This window comes from Apteryx rowi, unplaced genomic scaffold (assembly GCF_003343035.1).
Source record: "Apteryx rowi isolate R43461 unplaced genomic scaffold, aptRow1 scaffold_19, whole genome shotgun sequence".
Lineage (NCBI taxonomy): Eukaryota > Metazoa > Chordata > Aves > Apterygiformes > Apterygidae > Apteryx > Apteryx rowi.
Window position 1 is genome coordinate 4,336,198 of NW_020448196.1, and position 16,508 is coordinate 4,352,705.

At 63.0% G+C, this 16,508-nt stretch overlaps 1 protein-coding gene across 1 annotated transcript in view; it reads left to right on the forward strand.

Moving 5' to 3' along the window:
• Window positions 1-16,508, forward strand: part of NOTCH1 (notch 1) — a 40,597-nt gene that overhangs the window by 13,278 nt on the left and 10,811 nt on the right. Inside the window, exons 3-20 of the mRNA XM_026062071.1 lie at window positions 1,816-2,078; window positions 2,405-2,743; window positions 7,194-7,316; window positions 7,538-7,771; window positions 7,981-8,136; window positions 8,295-8,480; window positions 8,890-9,003; window positions 9,889-10,002; window positions 10,635-10,868; window positions 11,133-11,243; window positions 11,978-12,170; window positions 12,440-12,585; window positions 12,928-13,041; window positions 14,254-14,373; window positions 14,825-14,977; window positions 15,469-15,697; window positions 15,951-16,152; window positions 16,268-16,421. Of these exons, the coding sequence (XP_025917856.1) occupies window positions 1,816-2,078; window positions 2,405-2,743; window positions 7,194-7,316; window positions 7,538-7,771; window positions 7,981-8,136; window positions 8,295-8,480; window positions 8,890-9,003; window positions 9,889-10,002; window positions 10,635-10,868; window positions 11,133-11,243; window positions 11,978-12,170; window positions 12,440-12,585; window positions 12,928-13,041; window positions 14,254-14,373; window positions 14,825-14,977; window positions 15,469-15,697; window positions 15,951-16,152; window positions 16,268-16,421 (3,185 nt within the window). The remainder of the gene's footprint in view (window positions 1-1,815; window positions 2,079-2,404; window positions 2,744-7,193; window positions 7,317-7,537; window positions 7,772-7,980; window positions 8,137-8,294; window positions 8,481-8,889; window positions 9,004-9,888; window positions 10,003-10,634; window positions 10,869-11,132; window positions 11,244-11,977; window positions 12,171-12,439; window positions 12,586-12,927; window positions 13,042-14,253; window positions 14,374-14,824; window positions 14,978-15,468; window positions 15,698-15,950; window positions 16,153-16,267; window positions 16,422-16,508) is intronic.

Genomic DNA, 16,508 nt, shown 5'->3' on the forward strand with positions numbered 1-16,508 from the left:
TGCTCCCCGCCGCCCTTTGTGCGCCGAGCAGATGCCCTGATTTATTATTATCCGCATTTTCTTTTTCGTTGGGCCCGGATAATGCCGTCTCATTAACTCAAAATGTCGCCGAATCCGGACAAATTCTCACACAATCCCCAACAATGAAATCAGAATTGGGTTAAAAAAAAAAAAGAAAAAAGAAGAAGAAGCGGGAGAGGGGGAGTGGGATGGGGACGGAGACGTTGTCCCTGCCTCCGGCGCGGCAGCCTGTTGCTCTCGTGGCATCGCCCGTTCGGACGGGCCGGTCCCCGTGTGCCCCCCGAGCCCCCGGGGGGTCTCCGAGACCGTCTCTGCTCATGCACCGCGTTAGCAAAGTGCCCCAAACGCAGCGCGGTGACAGGGCAGTCCCCACCCCGGGGAGCCCCGTCCCCTCCCGGGAGGGGACGAAGCGGGACGGCAAAGCAGGAGTCCCGCTGGCGCTTTGCAGAGCCCAGGCGAGCCTTGCCGGCGCTTCCACGCTGTGCCGTCGCGGATGGGACGCTCGCAACCGCACGCAGCTTCCTCTCCTCCTCCCTCTCACCGGTTTGCTGCCCGGGGTCCGCTGCACGTGGTGCAGCGTGGCGTCACGGCGTGGGACGTGCCTGGGATGGGGCCACAGCCATCCCCCCCCCGTCCCCGACCCCGCGGGAGCCCGTCCTGCAGAGCCACTTGTTGCAGCGCGGCAGGAGCCTGGCTGGCCCCGTAAATCTCCCTTTTGAAGCCACGTAACGTGAGCAGACCGGCTCAAAGGGAGAAACGCGCAGCGCCTCGTGTTGAAGATGCCGAACAAAAGACGCTAAGCGGGCGGATTTGGGCCAGAGAGGTGTCACAGGGCCTCGCCTCTGGGATCTTTGGATGTCCTGGTGCCCTCGGGCTGGCCTCCCCGAGCTTTGCTCCGGCAGGGCCCTTGATGCCGCCCGGCGAGTTGAGTGCAGGGCTTTGCAGCCCCGTGGTCTCACCGAGCCTCCCCTCCGCAGCGCGGTGGTGCGGCAGCGGGCGAGATGTGCCCTGGCGCGGCTCATTCCCATCGCCCGGCCCAGCTCTTCGCGAGACAGTTGTCTCGGCCCTGTCGGCTTCTGGGGCTCATCTCGGGGAAGAGCCCGTGCCGAGCCCTTGCTTATTCACGTCCGACCAATTCTGCATGATGGAGAGAGGCTGGGGAGCCATGGTAAAAGCTGACCCGGCGGAGGAGGGAGCCCGTGGCGGACGGGGGATGTGAGGGCAGCAGGCGCCTGGTGGCAGGGTGCCCTGTCCCCTGCGTGGTTCAGGGCATGATGCAACGGCCGGGTGGTTTCTCCTCCATTTGCCTCTGTAGATGCCCCAGATGAGGCTCGGGGAACGTGGGTGCCGTTCCCGGTTTGCCGCTCTCCTCCCGGCAGCGCGGGGCGAATCGCGTCCCCCTTGCACCTTGGTTTCCTCTTCAGCAAGGGAGGGGGGGGGAAAAAGCACTTTGTGATGAAAAGCAGGATGTCAGCGCTGGAGACTGTGGTTTTGCAAGTCTGAGCAGGCCCCTTGATGGGGGAAGCCTTTGTTACGGGCGTCTCTTTAATCTTCCTCTTCTCTCAAGGTGCAGCTCAGCCCAGAGCGGTCGGGACAGAGCCTTTCAATTGCCAAAACAGACGCGCAGGGACGCCGGGCCAGGTCCCCGCCGGGCTGCAAACCTCGCGCGCCCGCTCCCGTTGCCCTGAGCTGGCAGCAGGGTCTCCCTGCCCCGGGGTCCTGTGCGACCGGGAAGGTCTTTCCTCGCGGAGGGGCTGCGGGTTTGCTCTGACCATGTCTCCGGTTCTCTCCCAGGTGTAACGGCGCCCACGTGGGCGACCGGTGCCAGCTGCCCAACCCCTGCCTGAGCTCCCCGTGCAAGAACGCCGGCACCTGCACCCCCGTGGTGCGCGGCAGCACCGTGGACTACACCTGCGCCTGCCGCGTGGGCTTCACCGACGAGCTCTGCCTGACGCCCCGCGAGAACGTCTGCCTCAACAACCCCTGCCGCAACGGGGGCACCTGCGACCTGCTGACGCTCAGCGAGTACAAGTGCCGCTGCCCGCCCGGGTGGTCAGGTGAGGCGGGGGCGCTGGGACGGGGACGCCCCTGCGCCCTTCTTGGGGAGGGTTTGCAAACCTGAGCCACCAGCTTGGGAGGTGCGCGGTCCTGGAAGGCCCCGGCTCTGTTAGCCACAAGCGTCCTGTGCAGGTGAAGATTTTGGGGTGGGCAGGTGGGAGGAATTAATTGCACCCCTTAAACACGCTTGGTTCCAGCACAGTCCCCCACAGAGCTGGGTTTGCGCTCCAGGTTTCGGGATTCCCCAGCACAAAGATCTCCCTCCTTGCACGCACGAGCTGCGGTCTGCATCCTCATCCTTCCTCTTGTCCTCCTTGCTCCCTAGGTAAAACCTGCCAGCAGGCCGATCCCTGTGCCTCCAACCCCTGCGCCAACGGAGGGCAGTGCGTCCCGTTCGAGGCCCACTACATCTGCCGCTGCACAGCCGGCTTTCACGGGGCCAACTGCAAGCAGGATGTGAACGAGTGCAACATCTCGCCTCCCATCTGCAAGAACGGCGGGAGCTGCACCAACGAGGTCGGCACCTACCAGTGCTCCTGCAAGCCGGCGTACACCGGGCAGAACTGTGAGCACCTCTACGTGCCCTGCAATCCCTCGCCCTGCCAGAACGGGGGAACCTGCCGCCAGACCGGCGACACCACCTACGACTGCACGTGTCTGCCAGGTAGGGGCTGCCTTTCCGTCGGCGGGCTTGCTCTGGCGATTTGGTTGCTAGCTCCAAGGAGATGGCGAGAGACCGGAGTCCCTTTTGCAGCTCCCTTTCGCTCCTTTGCCCTGCACAGCCTTCGGCAAGTCACAGCGGCCTGGGCTGTTTAAGATATGCAGGTGCCTGGCTGCAGCAAGAGCTTTATGCCCAAAGAGCATTTAGCGAAAGCTGCCTTTGCTGGCTCTGGACCTGTTCCCTCTGCGTAACGCGAGGGTGAAACGCTGCCTGGCTTCGCTGCAGCTCTGCTGCGAGTGGGATGCTCAGGCACTGGGATGCAGTAAAACAGAGAAACGCTTTGGGCCAGTTGTTTTGTTTGAGTTGACATTTTTCTTAGGAAGTGGCTTTTCATCCTGCTCTCTGCGGACTGTCGTGGGGCGGAAAGTTCAGCAAATCTGTAAAACCTCCCCTAAACAAGCAGTGCCAAATCTTCGCTCAAGTTGCCGCTCTGGGGGATGACAGAAAGAAGTAGCTGCGGTGTACCGGGAGCAGGGCTGCCCGGGTGGGCTTGGGAAGGTGTCGGGCAGCTCGCCCTTAAGAGGAGAGGTCATCTGGGGGCTTTTTATGCTTGGTGACTCACCAAAATAGCTCTTCCAAAACAACTGCTTCAATAGAGGCCCCTGTGCGGATGCTCATATTCCAGAATAAGAGTGCCTTTTTCCGCTTTAGCTTAATCCACTTCCAGAATGGAATAATTATCCAGGAATAGCTCTTTTGGAAAGTTTCCGAGTGTGAGCAGAGTTGGGGAAGGGAGACCCTCGCCGCGCTCCCGCCGGCAAACGCCGGAGCAGAGCAGAAAGGGACGCAGCCGAGGCGCTTGGCGGGCTGGAAGCACGCACGGGGATCCCGGGATCTCACGGGAGGAGGGCCGGCAGGGGCCCATGCCGTGCGCAGGAGCTGAGCACCCTGGAAGCCAGCGGGAGGAAAAGAGGATGCGAAAATGACCCCGGCGAGTCCTTTCGCTTCTGCCCCGGGGCAGCGGTTTGCAGCGTGGCCGGGGCAGGGGGAGAGGAACTGGCTGAGCGCGGCTCGCTTGCCCCTCGCGTCCTCCCGGCTCGCGCCGGAGAGGCGAAGTGGGTGAAGTCCCCGCCGCGGCCCCGCTCGGCGGCCGGGCTTTGTTTGCAGGGGGATTAATCTCGCCGCTCGCCCAAGCCAGCCACCTCCACCTGCCTGCGGCAGACGCGGAGAGGAAGCATCTGGCCTCCCCCTCGGAAAGATGCTATCGGCAGCGTTAAGCCGCCTGAGAAACCTTCGCGCAGCGGAACGGCTATGGGATTTCTTTTATCTCCTTTTGTCACCCGTAACCCCTCGGCGGTGGGTCCTTACGCACTGGAGGGGGGGCAGGATGGTAGAAGGGGGCAAATAGCTTTTGCCCCTCCTCCGGCTGGGATGGGTCTCCCACACCTGGCGGAGCCGGAGGAGGGCTGGGACCCGCGTCCTGCCTGCAGCCCCGCGCAGGGCCAGGGGAACGGGCAGGATCCCCGCAAGGCAGCGGGCAAACTTGCCCCCGCAGGAGATCTCATCTGGGTCTCCAACACAGTTAGGCCCGGGAGCCAGAGGTTTAATCCCCTTTCCAAAGCTTGGACTGTCATAATTCAGGAGACTCTGGATATCCATCAAAAACACCCCGGGCTCTCTAGGGTTTCCTACCTCCGCCACATGCCTGCTCGCCGAGGCTGGAGCAAACCCGCTGTCCTCACGGCTAGCCGGGTGCTGGACAGAAGGATGCATCTCCTTCCCGCCGGGCAGCTGAGCCGGTGCCCGACGGTCCAGCCCTGCGGGGTCGGCGCAGGGAGCTGCAAGGCGTTCCTGTACACGATGCCCCGTAGCTGGAAATACCCCGGCGGAGGCAGCGCCGCCGGCTGCTTGGCAGGAGGCAGCTCCGAGCACCGGCAGGGAGGAGATGCGGGGGCAGGCGGAGGGTGGCAGGGCGCACCGTGGCGCTGGCCCTTCCCGGGTGTCCCGCTGACGAGGCAGTTTCCCCGAGAGCGACCGAAGCTCTCGCACGTCGGTGCGAGCTGTCACCCGGGGCGGGGGGGGGGGAAATCCTGCCGTGGCGGGGGGGGATTGGTGCTTTCACACCCAGCTGTGGCTTCGTGGGCTGCTTCCAGGAGATTTGCATGCTGCATTAACTGCTTCGCCTCCCGCTGGGTGGCACGGCCCTGGATGAATTGCGGGGCGGCTCTGGAGGGACCGCGGGCTCCCTCCGCGGATCGGGCTGCTGCGGGCGTGCGTCTCGCTGCGAGGGCTGTATCGGGTTCTGGCGGAGGCACGAGGGACGGGGGGCTGGCTCGCGTGATAAGGGAGTGATTGATATCCTGGTATGTAGCGCAGCAGATCGGAAAACAATGTCCCCTTTTCATTTCCAGAGAGGCCTGACTGTACCAGGTTTCTTGAAGTTAAACTAATCTCGTCTGTTTTATCATGCCATCGCTGCAGAATGCAACCCTGAGTTTAAAGTAATTGCAGTACTAATTACTCATTCGGATGGTTCAAAATGAGTTAATCCTGGTATCTAAGACATTGCCAGTTATTGCTGTTCGGTCTCGGCCCAGCTGCTTAAAAACGAGGCGCAACTCAACGTTATCTGCTTTGGACTCCTACCAGCAGCCATAAATAACTGTTATTGCTTTTCATACGATGGGGCGGACGCTAGCAAGAGGGAAACACAGCCCTTGAGAGAGAGAGAGGGGGCAAACCCCCCGCTGGGAGCCAGGGCCTTGGGTCCTGCGCCAGGCTCGGTGCTCCTCCTGTTTGGCCTGGGACTGGTACATAAGCCCGTGCACCTTGATCCCTTTGCCTGTAAAACAGAGGCGAGCACGTTGAGCTGTTTCTGCTGGTGTAAACAGCCCGATCCTGCTTTTCAGAAGGCCTTTGAACACCTTCGAGCGCAGGTGGAATTGGGGGAGTTTGCACGTTTGCACTGGGGCAAAGATGCACCTAGGTGCTCCCCTGAGCCGCGGCAGCCCCTCGCGCCAGCCTGGCCCGTCCCGGGGAAAGCTTTCCCGCGGAAAGACACCGTCTGGGAAAGCTGGCACCATAGCTGGGCTGGGTTCGGAGGGGTCAGCCGTCCCGCTCCAGCTGCAGGGGCTCCAGCCGCTGGGTCTCCTGCCTCGCCGCAGAGCCGCCGTTTGGCTAGTGCCTGTCCCGAGGGGCGGCCGGAGCGAGCGAGTTGCCAGCAAGCAGCGTGGCCGGCTTGGCGGGTCGCTCATCCCGTCCCATCCCGTCCCGCCCCGCCCCATCCCGTCCCATCCCGTCCCTCTGGCAGCCCTGCCTGGCTGCGCCGGGGTGCCGGGCTGTGTTTACAGTAAATACAGCGCTTAGCCTGGAACAAGGACAAGTGACAGTTCAAAACGTTCACAAGTGCTGGCGGGGAGGAGGGGGACGGGTGGCTTGACAGATATCCCGATAAGGGCCTGGCGGTCCGGGCGCCGTGGGGAGAGGTCAGGGGCTGCTCGCTTTCCATGCGTGCCGCGCTATCAGATGGAGGCGATAAAATAAAACCGAGCAGCCGGGCTGTGCGGAGAGGAGGGCTGGGAGCCGTGATTCATGCTGAGAGAGACTTCGAAGGGAAGAATTCTCCTCCGGGGGAAATGCTAGTTATTAGGCTCTTTAAACGTGAAATTAAAACGCGGTGATTAAGGGCCCGGTGCCGCAAGCGCTGGTGGGAGCAGTCCCGGTTCATCCCGGCTCGCCGTGGAGCCGGCAGGGCGGATCTCCCAGCCAGATCCTCCGCCAGCCCCTTCGGAGCCGGGGCGCTCCGGGCCTTGGCAAGCCGAGCCTTGCGCCGGGGCCGCCCCATCTGCCCCGCGCGGAGGAAGCAGCCGGCTGCCAGGCTCCTGCGGTCGCTCCCTCCGGGGCGAGCCGCGTATCGGAGATGAGCCCTGCAGGAGGTGGGACGGGGCTCGAGATGAAACCGGGCGGCTCGCTTCAAAGCCGGGGGTGGAGGGCGCCTGACGAGCTGTCTGCGCCCGTTAATTAGTAACCTGCCGCAGCCGGGGCCGGTGGCCGGCTGCAGGGGAGGCTGCGTGCTCGCGGTCGCTCCAGCCGGGAGCGGAGGAGGTTAATCGCTAACCGGGAACGGGGCGGCGCGCTGCCTGTGTCACACCGCGCGGCGCGTCCGCGCCCGACGCTTGCAGGGTGTTTTCCCAGGGAGGCAGGGGCACGGCTGCCGCGCTGCAGCCGGAGCCGGACCTTGCCGCTCCATGCACAGCTTCGGGGAGTCCCTGTTTGGGATGCGAAGTTCGGATTGAGGCCGGTGAGGGTCTCGGTGGCCTGGCCGCGCTGCGGGAAGCCGGTGCCCCGCGCCATCCCCTCTCTCCCAGGCGCTAAGGGAGACATCCCGGCTGCGGCGGGGCGATGCGCCCACACCTGGTAGCAGATGACAGATCTGGCTCTTTCCTCCGCTCAGGTTTTGCGGGTCAGAACTGCGAGGAGAATATTGACGACTGTCCGGGCAACAACTGCAAGAATGGAGGCACGTGCGTGGACGGCGTCAATACCTACAACTGCCAGTGTCCCCCGGAGTGGACAGGTAACGCTGCCGCAGGGAGCGAGGCTGGAGCAGGTCCGAGCTGGGTCCTGCTCCGGGGGATGCCACGGGCAGGGTGGATAAAGCAATGTTGCATCACTGAGTGCAGAATTGCTCCTGTTGGGCGCGAGGAGCCCTTCTCGCTGCCCCTCAGATCTTGTGCCCGGGAGCGTGGGAGCGGCGTTTGTGTTGAGCCTCACGTTGGTGTCTCCTTGCCCTCGCAGGCCAGTACTGCACTGAGGATGTGGATGAGTGTCAGCTCATGCCCAACGCCTGCCAAAACGGAGGCACCTGCCACAACAACCATGGTGGCTACAACTGCGTCTGCGTCAACGGCTGGACTGGCGAGGACTGCAGCGAGAACATCGACGACTGCGCCATGGCTGCCTGCTTCCAGGGGGCCACCTGCCACGACCGGGTGGCCTCCTTCTACTGCGAGTGCCCCCACGGCCGCACGGGTGAGGCCCCCGTCCCGCGTTGCCCCTTGCGGGGGGTGTGTGGAGGGTGCATTGGGGTGGCTGGGAAGGACGTGGGCAGGCAGCTCCCCATGCATGCCCCAGGCTCTTCTCCTGGGCTGCTGGCTTCTACGTGATGATGGCAGAGGTCTCTGTGTGTCCTGACTTGCATGGCTAGCAGCCCTGACACGAGCGTGCCTGTTGCTCCCCAGGTTTGCTGTGCCACCTCGATGACGCCTGCATCAGCAACCCCTGCAACGAAGGCTCCAACTGCGACACCAATCCTGTCAACGGCAAGGCCATCTGCACCTGCCCTTCGGGCTACATGGGGCCAGCCTGCAACCAGGACGTGGACGAGTGCTCGCTGGGTGAGTGCTGGGAGCCGGCCCTGGCCCTGAAGGCTGAGGAGCTGGTGTAAAGAGAAGAGGAGCAGCTGGAGGAAGCGCAAGCGGGGACCTCGTGCGTGGCGGGGTGACTGTGAGCAGCTCTCTAACCGTGTCCTGTAAATGACGCTGGTATTTTTCAGGAGCCAACCCTTGTGAGCACGCGGGGAAATGCATCAATACCCAAGGGTCCTTCCAGTGCCAGTGCCTGCAGGGCTACTCGGGGCCCCGCTGCGAGATAGACGTCAACGAGTGCCTCTCCAATCCCTGCCAGAACGATGCCACCTGCCTGGACCAAATTGGAGAATTTCAGTGCATCTGCATGCCCGGTGGGTAGAGGGGCTCTCGCGGCCTTGCTGCGTGTAGGCGAGGGGAAGGCTTCTGGCATCCGTGAGCTTCAGCTCAGGATTGATTTGGGCTGGTAGCCGTGAGAGGCTTGTTTGCTTAGGGATGAAAGCGAAAAGAAAGAGCTCTCTGTTTGGTAAAGATCCTATGGTCTCCTGCGGCGATGGGGATATGGGGAACAGAGTTCAGCACCAGGATCAGGCTTTTTCTACGCTCTCCCTTTTGCAAACCTCGCTGGGCTGGGTGAGGCCAAGGGCAGGGTGGAGAACCACGGATTAACTCGTGCGTGAGGTCCATCAGCGGGGACACGGCTCCCGGGGGCCAGGGTCCCCCCAGGCGGCGATGCCCCATCCCAGCGGGGCGCTGACAGCGCCGCGGGTCTCTCGCCTGCAGGTTACGAGGGCGTTTACTGCGAGATCAACACGGACGAGTGCGCCAGCAGCCCCTGCTTGCACAACGGCAACTGCGTCGATAAGATCAATGAGTTCCACTGCGAGTGTCTCACAGGTACGCGGGCATCGATCGCCCCCGCCGCCGCCGCCGCCAGCCTTTGTAGTGGGAACAAAGCCGCAGCGAATCCCGCGCCCGGCGGCAACGCCAGCCGCCTGGATTGAAGCGCGGCGGAGCGAGGGCAGAGCGCAGCCGCTCGGGGAGGCGGCGCTCCTTTCATTTCGGAGCCGCCCGGCTTTCCAGCAGCCTGCGCTTTCGGGCTGTAAACTTCGCCGCGAGGCGCGTGCCCGTCCGGGGGAGAGGGGGAGGTGGCGCGCGGCCCCACGGCGTCGGCATGCCATTTCGGGGAGACTTGCCTCCCCGTCCGCGGGGCGATGGCGCCGGAGCAAATGGCCGCCCTCGGCCGAGCGGGGGCCCGGCCCATGGGAGCGAGGACGGGGAGGGGGATTAAAGCCCCTCGGCTTTGCACTTGAAAAGGCATCTCCTTGGGAAGGAGGGCTGGCTGGGCGAGAGGGGCCTCGCCAGCCAGCCGCTTTGAATGAGGTGTCAAAGTCACGGGGTGGAGCGGAGAATGGGGAGACGGTTAATCTGTGAAAGGCGGTTTTTGAAGTTCAGAGACTTTGCTCCTCTAGAGATGTAAATAAGATGTTGTCAGTGCTGGGTCACAGCCCCTCGTTCAGGGCCCCGTAGAGACGTCCCCATGGAAACCCGGCGCCCGCCCTGGGAAACGCCGGGACCGTCCGCGGGAGACGCTCCCCGGCTGCCCGAGGGACCCGCGGAGGAATCCATTAGCTGGATTTGCACGTTTTGGGGAGGAAAGGGAGGAGGGGGGAGAGCTCGCTTTCTGCCCCGCTCCCGGCGTGGAACCGGGGCCGATCCCGATCCCGGCTCCCGGCACGGCGATGCCGCGGCCGGGGGATGCGACCCTTGCCTCCCGCTCAGGCTTCAACGGGCACCTGTGCCAGTTCGACGTGGACGAGTGCGCCAGCACCCCCTGCAAGAACGGCGCCAAGTGCCTGGACGGCCCCAACACCTACAGCTGCGAGTGCGCCGAAGGTGAGGCCGAGAAAGCCGCGGCCTGGCCTGAAACAGCGCTACCGCATTATTATTATTATTATTTTTTTTTTAATGAGGAAAATGCCCGCTCGTTGTCCCCCCCACACACACACACACACCGCCCCGAGGAGGGGTTTCAAGCCCTCGCTGCTGCCGGGAGGGAGGGCTGCAGCCGCCTCTCCGCTGCGGGGGCCGCGGGGCGAAACCTGAGGCGCGGCGGCGCGCAGCGCCGGCCCCGGGCAAACAGTGGCTCTTTTGTGGAGCGGCTCCCGCCAGAAATCTTCCAGCTGAATGGCCTCTAATTAGTGTCTCGCTAATGCCAAGCCCCCGATGAAAAGCGGCTATGTGGGCTCGGCGGGGCCCGCTCAAAGCCCCACTTTGTCCTCGCCCCTCCGCCCCCCCAGCCCGTGGCCCAGGGAGGGAGGGAGGGAGGGAGCCGGGGACTTGCGGGGGGGGGTCGGTGGTTATTTCGGGGGGTGCCCGGCTCTCCCCCCCCACCACCGGCATTGTGTCCGCGGGACAAAGCCCTGCTCGGAGAGGAGGAGGAGGAGGAGGGGGGGAGGCAGTGGTCGCCTGCGGCCTGACGCCGGCCTCCTTCCCGCTCTCCTCCACTCCGGCGATGGCGACGCCAGGCTTCGCCGGCACCCACTGCGAGATCGACGTGGACGAGTGCGACCCCGACCCCTGCCACTACGGCACCTGCAAGGACGGCGTCGCCGCCTTCACCTGCCTCTGCCAGCCGGGCTACACGGGCCACCGCTGCGACGTCAACATCAACGAGTGCCAGAGCCAGCCCTGCAGGAACGGCGGCACCTGCCAGGACAGGAACAACGCCTACCACTGCCTCTGCCTCAAGGGCACCACGGGTGAGGAGCCGCCGGCGCCCCGCGTGTCCGGCCGTCCCTGTCCCAAGCCCAGAAACGCGCGCGGGGGGCTGGGACGAGTTTTCCCAGTTGGGAAAGCAGCCGCGAAGCCTGGAAACGCTTCGTCGTGGGGCAGAGGCGGCCCTGAGCCCGACCTGCTCGTTTGGGCCGCGTCGGCGGGGCCCCGGGGGCCTTGGAAACACCTCGCTAAACATCTTCCCACTCCTTCCTCCCGCTCCTTCCTCCTGCCCTGTTTCCCCCTCCAAGGGCCCAACTGCGAGATCAACCTGGACGACTGCGCGAGCAACCCCTGCGACTACGGCAAGTGCATCGACAGGATCAACGGCTACGAGTGCACCTGCGAGCCAGGCTACGCAGGTGAGAGCCGCGCCGCCGCCATCGCTGCCGTCCTCGTGGCCAGCTTTCGCCCCGGCTGGCCGGGCAGGGATCCGAGCCGGGGGCAGGCGAGGCCCGTCGGAGCGACGAAGCTCCTCGGGAGCTGTCTCTGCTCCCCGCCCCGGACCTCCCGCTTGTTGGAAGCGAGTGATTTCAGCCCAGGCTAAAAAAAAAAAAATCAAAGGGCTTCGGGTGGCGTTAATTCGACTCCCGGCGCATCCACTCCCATGGGTATCGGGTTGCCGCCTCGTCTAACTGGTTTGTTTGATGGCCGCTGGAAAGCGCGCAGGGCTCGGGTAGGCGCAGGCCCCCGCTGGCTCCCCACTCGCCTGCGGCAGGGCCGCCGGGCTGCGCGGCCCCTTTGTGCTCCTGCTGCCGCCGGGAGCCGCCAACAAGGCCCAGCTTTGTCGCCCGCGGCAGGTAGGGTTACGGGCCGAGGTCGGGCCTCCGCGCTGTTCGCTGCCGGGCCAGCGCCGCCCAGGGCACGGCCTCCTCCTGGCTGCATTTAATTAAGCGAAGGGGACCGTGCGGCGGCGTGAAGTCACCTTGCGCCGAGGGCCGGCCGGGCTGGCACGCGTCCCCGCAGGCAGGCTCGCGCCTCTGCCAGCCGTGCCGCTGCCGCGGTCGGAGGGGGATTTGCCCTGCCTGCGTGCCCCGGGAGGCCACGCACGCCTGTGGTGCCGTGTGTCGCGTTTCACGGCTCTTCCCTTTCCCAGGGCGGATGTGCAACATCAACATCGACGAGTGCTCCAGCAACCCTTGCCACAACGGGGGCACGTGCAAGGACGGCATCAACGGCTTCACGTGCCTCTGCCCCGAGGGCTTCCATGACCCCAAGTGCCTGTCCGAAGTGAACGAGTGCAACAGCAACCCTTGCATCCATGGGAAATGCCACGACGGGCTCAACGGGTAGGCTGGAGGGCACGCGTGCTGCTGTGCGTGCTCGGATCCAAGGGTAGCCCCAGGAAAGTGGGGGGTCACGGTGGGTCAGATACAGGACAAGCATCCGTTCTCAGTGTCGGTGCTATTCCATGCTCTGCGCTAGTCCTGGAGGACGTTTCTCTATATAAACATGATTGGGGGTTGGCTTTGCCACAGTAACTACATGAAGGCTGATGACGGTGTGGGGGCAAGGTCCGACCAGATCCTGCGCCTTACGCTCTAAATTTTCCCCAAAGCTACAGGTGTGATTGCGACCCAGGCTGGAGTGGGACGAACTGTGACATTAACAATAATGAGTGCGAATCCAATCCCTGCATGAACGGTGGCACCTGCAAGGACATGACCAGTGGCTACATCTGTACCTGCAGGGAAGGGTTCAGTGGTAAGGACAAAGCCAAGGATGCTGCCCCATTCCTTCCATGGCGGGGCCTGGGTGGGAGCTTTGGGTGGACATGCCCATGATGCTGGGTGCACTGGAGGCTTCACGGTGTAGATAAGAGATGCCTGGTCTTGATGGGAGAGGTGGTAATGCAAATTATCTTAGGGTCCTTCAACAGAGTACAGGCTCCCACAGCTTGAGCTAAGAGTGGAAGGTGCTTCAAGGGTGATGGGTGGGCTGCTGCTGTCATCAACGCATCCCAGCCTACCCTTGGCCCCCTCCCACGATGACACCTCAAGCAGAGCCGGTGTCTCACATACGTTTGTTTTTTTTTTTTTAACGCAGGACCCAATTGCCAGACCAATATCAACGAATGCGCTTCCAACCCATGTCTGAATCAGGGGACGTGCATTGACGACGTCGCTGGCTACAAGTGCAACTGCCTCCTGCCCTATACAGGTGAGACAGCAGGTAGCTCCCCCCACCAGCAGCGGTACTCAGTCCCCCGGGCTCCCGCAGGGCCAATGCTTCGTGTGTAATTGCAAATCAGCCTCTGATGCACGTGCAACGAACCTGCTCTTCAGCAGGCAGAAATCCTTAGCGCTGACCAGCTTGCAGCGGCTGCGGGTTCGGGGCTGCCCGCGGTGTGCATGGCCGCATGTAGGGCAGCAGCGGTGGCGGCGGCTCCACCTCCCCGCGCCACGGCCCAGCCCGGCCTCACTAGAGGAAATGTGAAGGAGCTTTCGGAAGCAGTCGGCCAGGGCTTCCTCCCTTCCCTCCTCCTCAAGGGGACCTAGCACAGAGAAGCGAGGGCTGCTTGGCCGCAGTGGCCGGAGCCTGTCCGGGGAGCGGCGGGGGAAAACGTGCAGCAGCTGCTCCAGCTCGGCCCTGTTGCCTTTGCGGGTCTGTGCAGCAAGCAGCCCTAGTTACCCGCTCCGATTTGCTGGAAAAACAGAGCTCAGCCTGGCCGCGCGAGGGCCTGTGGCCGGGGGGGATTCTGCTGACCCGATTCCTGTTTGCCGGCCTCCCGCTTCCTCTTGCACAAATCGGCAACCTGTGCACAATTGTAGGAAGTCGTGACCCATTTCCCGTCTTCGGCAGTAGCCATAGAAACCCCTGGGGGGATGGGGAAGGGGTGAGGCAGGGAGTGGAAGGCTCTGGAAAATAGCAAGGGCCAGTTTGGGAGATACTGGCTGACAAGGAAGATAAGGGCTTGCAGGGAATGTGTCCCTTGGCTGGGCGTAAACAGGAAAAGCAGCTGAGTGAGGGAGCACGAGGGGGGAAAAGACACCCCAAACTGCACTTCCCTTCCAAATGAAGCATGCAGCTTTTTAATGGACCCCAGGCTGTAACAATTTAAGGGATTCAAGGGGAGCTGGGGTCGCAGAGGACCCAGGGGTGGTGGAGAGACCCAGCCCTCCCAACTCCTTCCAGCGGTGCTGGAAGGCATCCAGGAGGCTGGTCCCATGGACCTGCGGCCTCCGTCTGCTGAGCTCGGCCCCTGGGGCTGCAGGGGAAGCCCGAACCCCTGCCCGAGGGCTGGAAGCAGCTCGGGACGTCTGGGGAAGGTGCTGGGCGTAGTGAGAAGATCGTGGGCCCTGCCACCTTTCGTTTCCGGGGGATGAGAGGGTGTTGGCGGGCCTTCAGCCCTTTGTGTCTGTCCCATCGCAGGAGCCACGTGTGAGGATGTGCTGGCCCCTTGCGCCGACGGCCCCTGCAAGAACGGTGGTGAATGCAGGGAGTCAGAGGACTACGAGAGCTTCTCCTGCGGTTGCCCATCCGGCTGGCAAGGTACCAGGGCACGGCCAGGGCTTGGCCTGGCGTTTCCACACCAGGAGAGTCCGAGCCAGCGGGGTTGATCATAACTAGCCTCCTCGGGCGCTTTGCTTTCCTCAGCTACTTGGGGAATGAAAGAACAAAGAGGGGAGGGAGCGTTGCCTGGGAGTGAGAGCAGGGGTGTGGAAACCGGGCATGTGGCTGCCTGCGTGGCCCGTCAGCGGGGAGTAGCCTGCACTATGCCCATCCTCACAGGAGCTTCAGACCTTCCCTATTGCTCAGCGGAGATAAATCGGACATGGCTCATCACCCGCCCCCGTTCACAAGGGCTGTTTGCTGCGAGGGCTCCAGCCCCTGGTTTGAACTGGGCAGTGATGGGACACTTCCAGGGCCAAGGCAGTGGCATCCCTCGGGCTCTTGCCGGTGCTTCCCAACCCCTTAGCATCTGTGCCGCTCTGTCTCGCAGGTCAGACGTGCGAGATCGACATCAACGAGTGTGTGAAGAGCCCTTGCCGAAACAGCGCCACTTGCCAGAACACCAACGGGAGCTACCGCTGCCTTTGCAAGGCAGGCTTCACCGGTCGCAACTGCGACACCGATATCGATGACTGCAAGCCAAGTAAGAGCACAGGCCGCTCTGCGGAGCGCTCTCAGCCCTGCCCTGAGCCGTCAGCTTCTCTGCCCCTCCTGGGCCTGAGATGAGCCCTCCCTGTGCAGAGGAGGGCTGCTGCCTCTACTCAGGTCCAGGCCATGGCACAAGGAGAGGGCTCCCATGGGGCCAAGTCCGGCTCAGAGGCGTTTTGAACGTCTCAAGCATGCCTCGATCAATCTGCGTCAATTCAAGGCAAAGCGGTAGCCGACAGGAAGGAGATTATGGGGGGAAGTGATGCTCAGACAGTGAGCAAGTGTGTCCTGTGCACCCTCCTTGCTCTGCGTTCCCAGGTGGCTCCTTACTGAGCTGGCCTCAGCCTGTCTGCTGGCTCTGTCCCTGCCCTCTGCACAGCAGAAGGACCTGTGCTCTGGGGCAGTGCTGCAGGGCAGCTTCTAGACAGGGCTGTTGTGCTGGGGCTGGACCCATTACATATTGATGTGCCTGTCCCTTCTATGCAGATCCGTGCCACAACGGTGGCTCCTGCTCTGATGGTGTTGGCACCTTCTTCTGCGAGTGCCTGGCTGGTTTTCGTGGGCCCAAGTGCGAAGAAGACATCAACGAGTGTGCCAGCAATCCCTGCAAGAATGGTGCCAACTGCACTGACTGCGTCAACAGTTACACCTGCACTTGCCCCTCCGGTTTCAGTGGGATCCACTGCGAGAACAACACACCTGACTGCACAGAAAGGTACTGGCCAGGAGATGCCAGGCACGGTTCTTGCCATGGGCTCAGCCTTTATCTGGGCTGCCTGTGCTGATTCAGGGTTCAAACAAGGGACCAAAGTCCCTGTACTGCCCTGTAACCTTGGGCAAAGCCTTGCAAAGGGCCAGTTGCTCGTGCTCTGCGCTCGCAGGGCCTCGCTGCTGGGGCCTCAGCACGGGGCACCTCAGCTGAGGGCAAACCACAGTGACTCATGGGAATGTGATGTTTGTGTTCCCAGCTCCTGCTTCAACGGAGGGACCTGTGTGGATGGCATCAACACCTTCACCTGCATGTGTCCGGCTGGCTTCACGGGCAGTTACTGTGAGCACGACATCAATGAGTGCGACTCAAAGCCATGCCTGAATGGGGGCACTTGTCAGGACAGCTACGGGACATACAAGTGCACTTGTCCCCAGGGTTACACTGGGCTCAACTGCCAGGTACAGAACACTTGGCCTCTTGGTTACCCCAGCATCTCTCACGCTGCTGATCCCAGTGGCTGTCAATATACGCTGGCTGTATCTGACCCTCCATCCCTTGCTCTCCTCTCCCTAGAACCTGGTGCGCTGGTGCGACTCCTCTCCCTGCAAAAATGGAGGCAAGTGCTGGCAGACCAACAACCTGTACCGCTGCGAGTGCAACAGTGGGTGGACAGGGCTCTACTGTGATGTCCCCAGTGTCTCCTGCGAGGTGGCTGCTAAGCAGCAAGGTAATTCCCTGCCATCACTGTCTGCTCCCCTGCAGCCATGTGCAGCCTCAACAGGGCTGGGGTTGTATCCCCAGGAATAGTCACCTG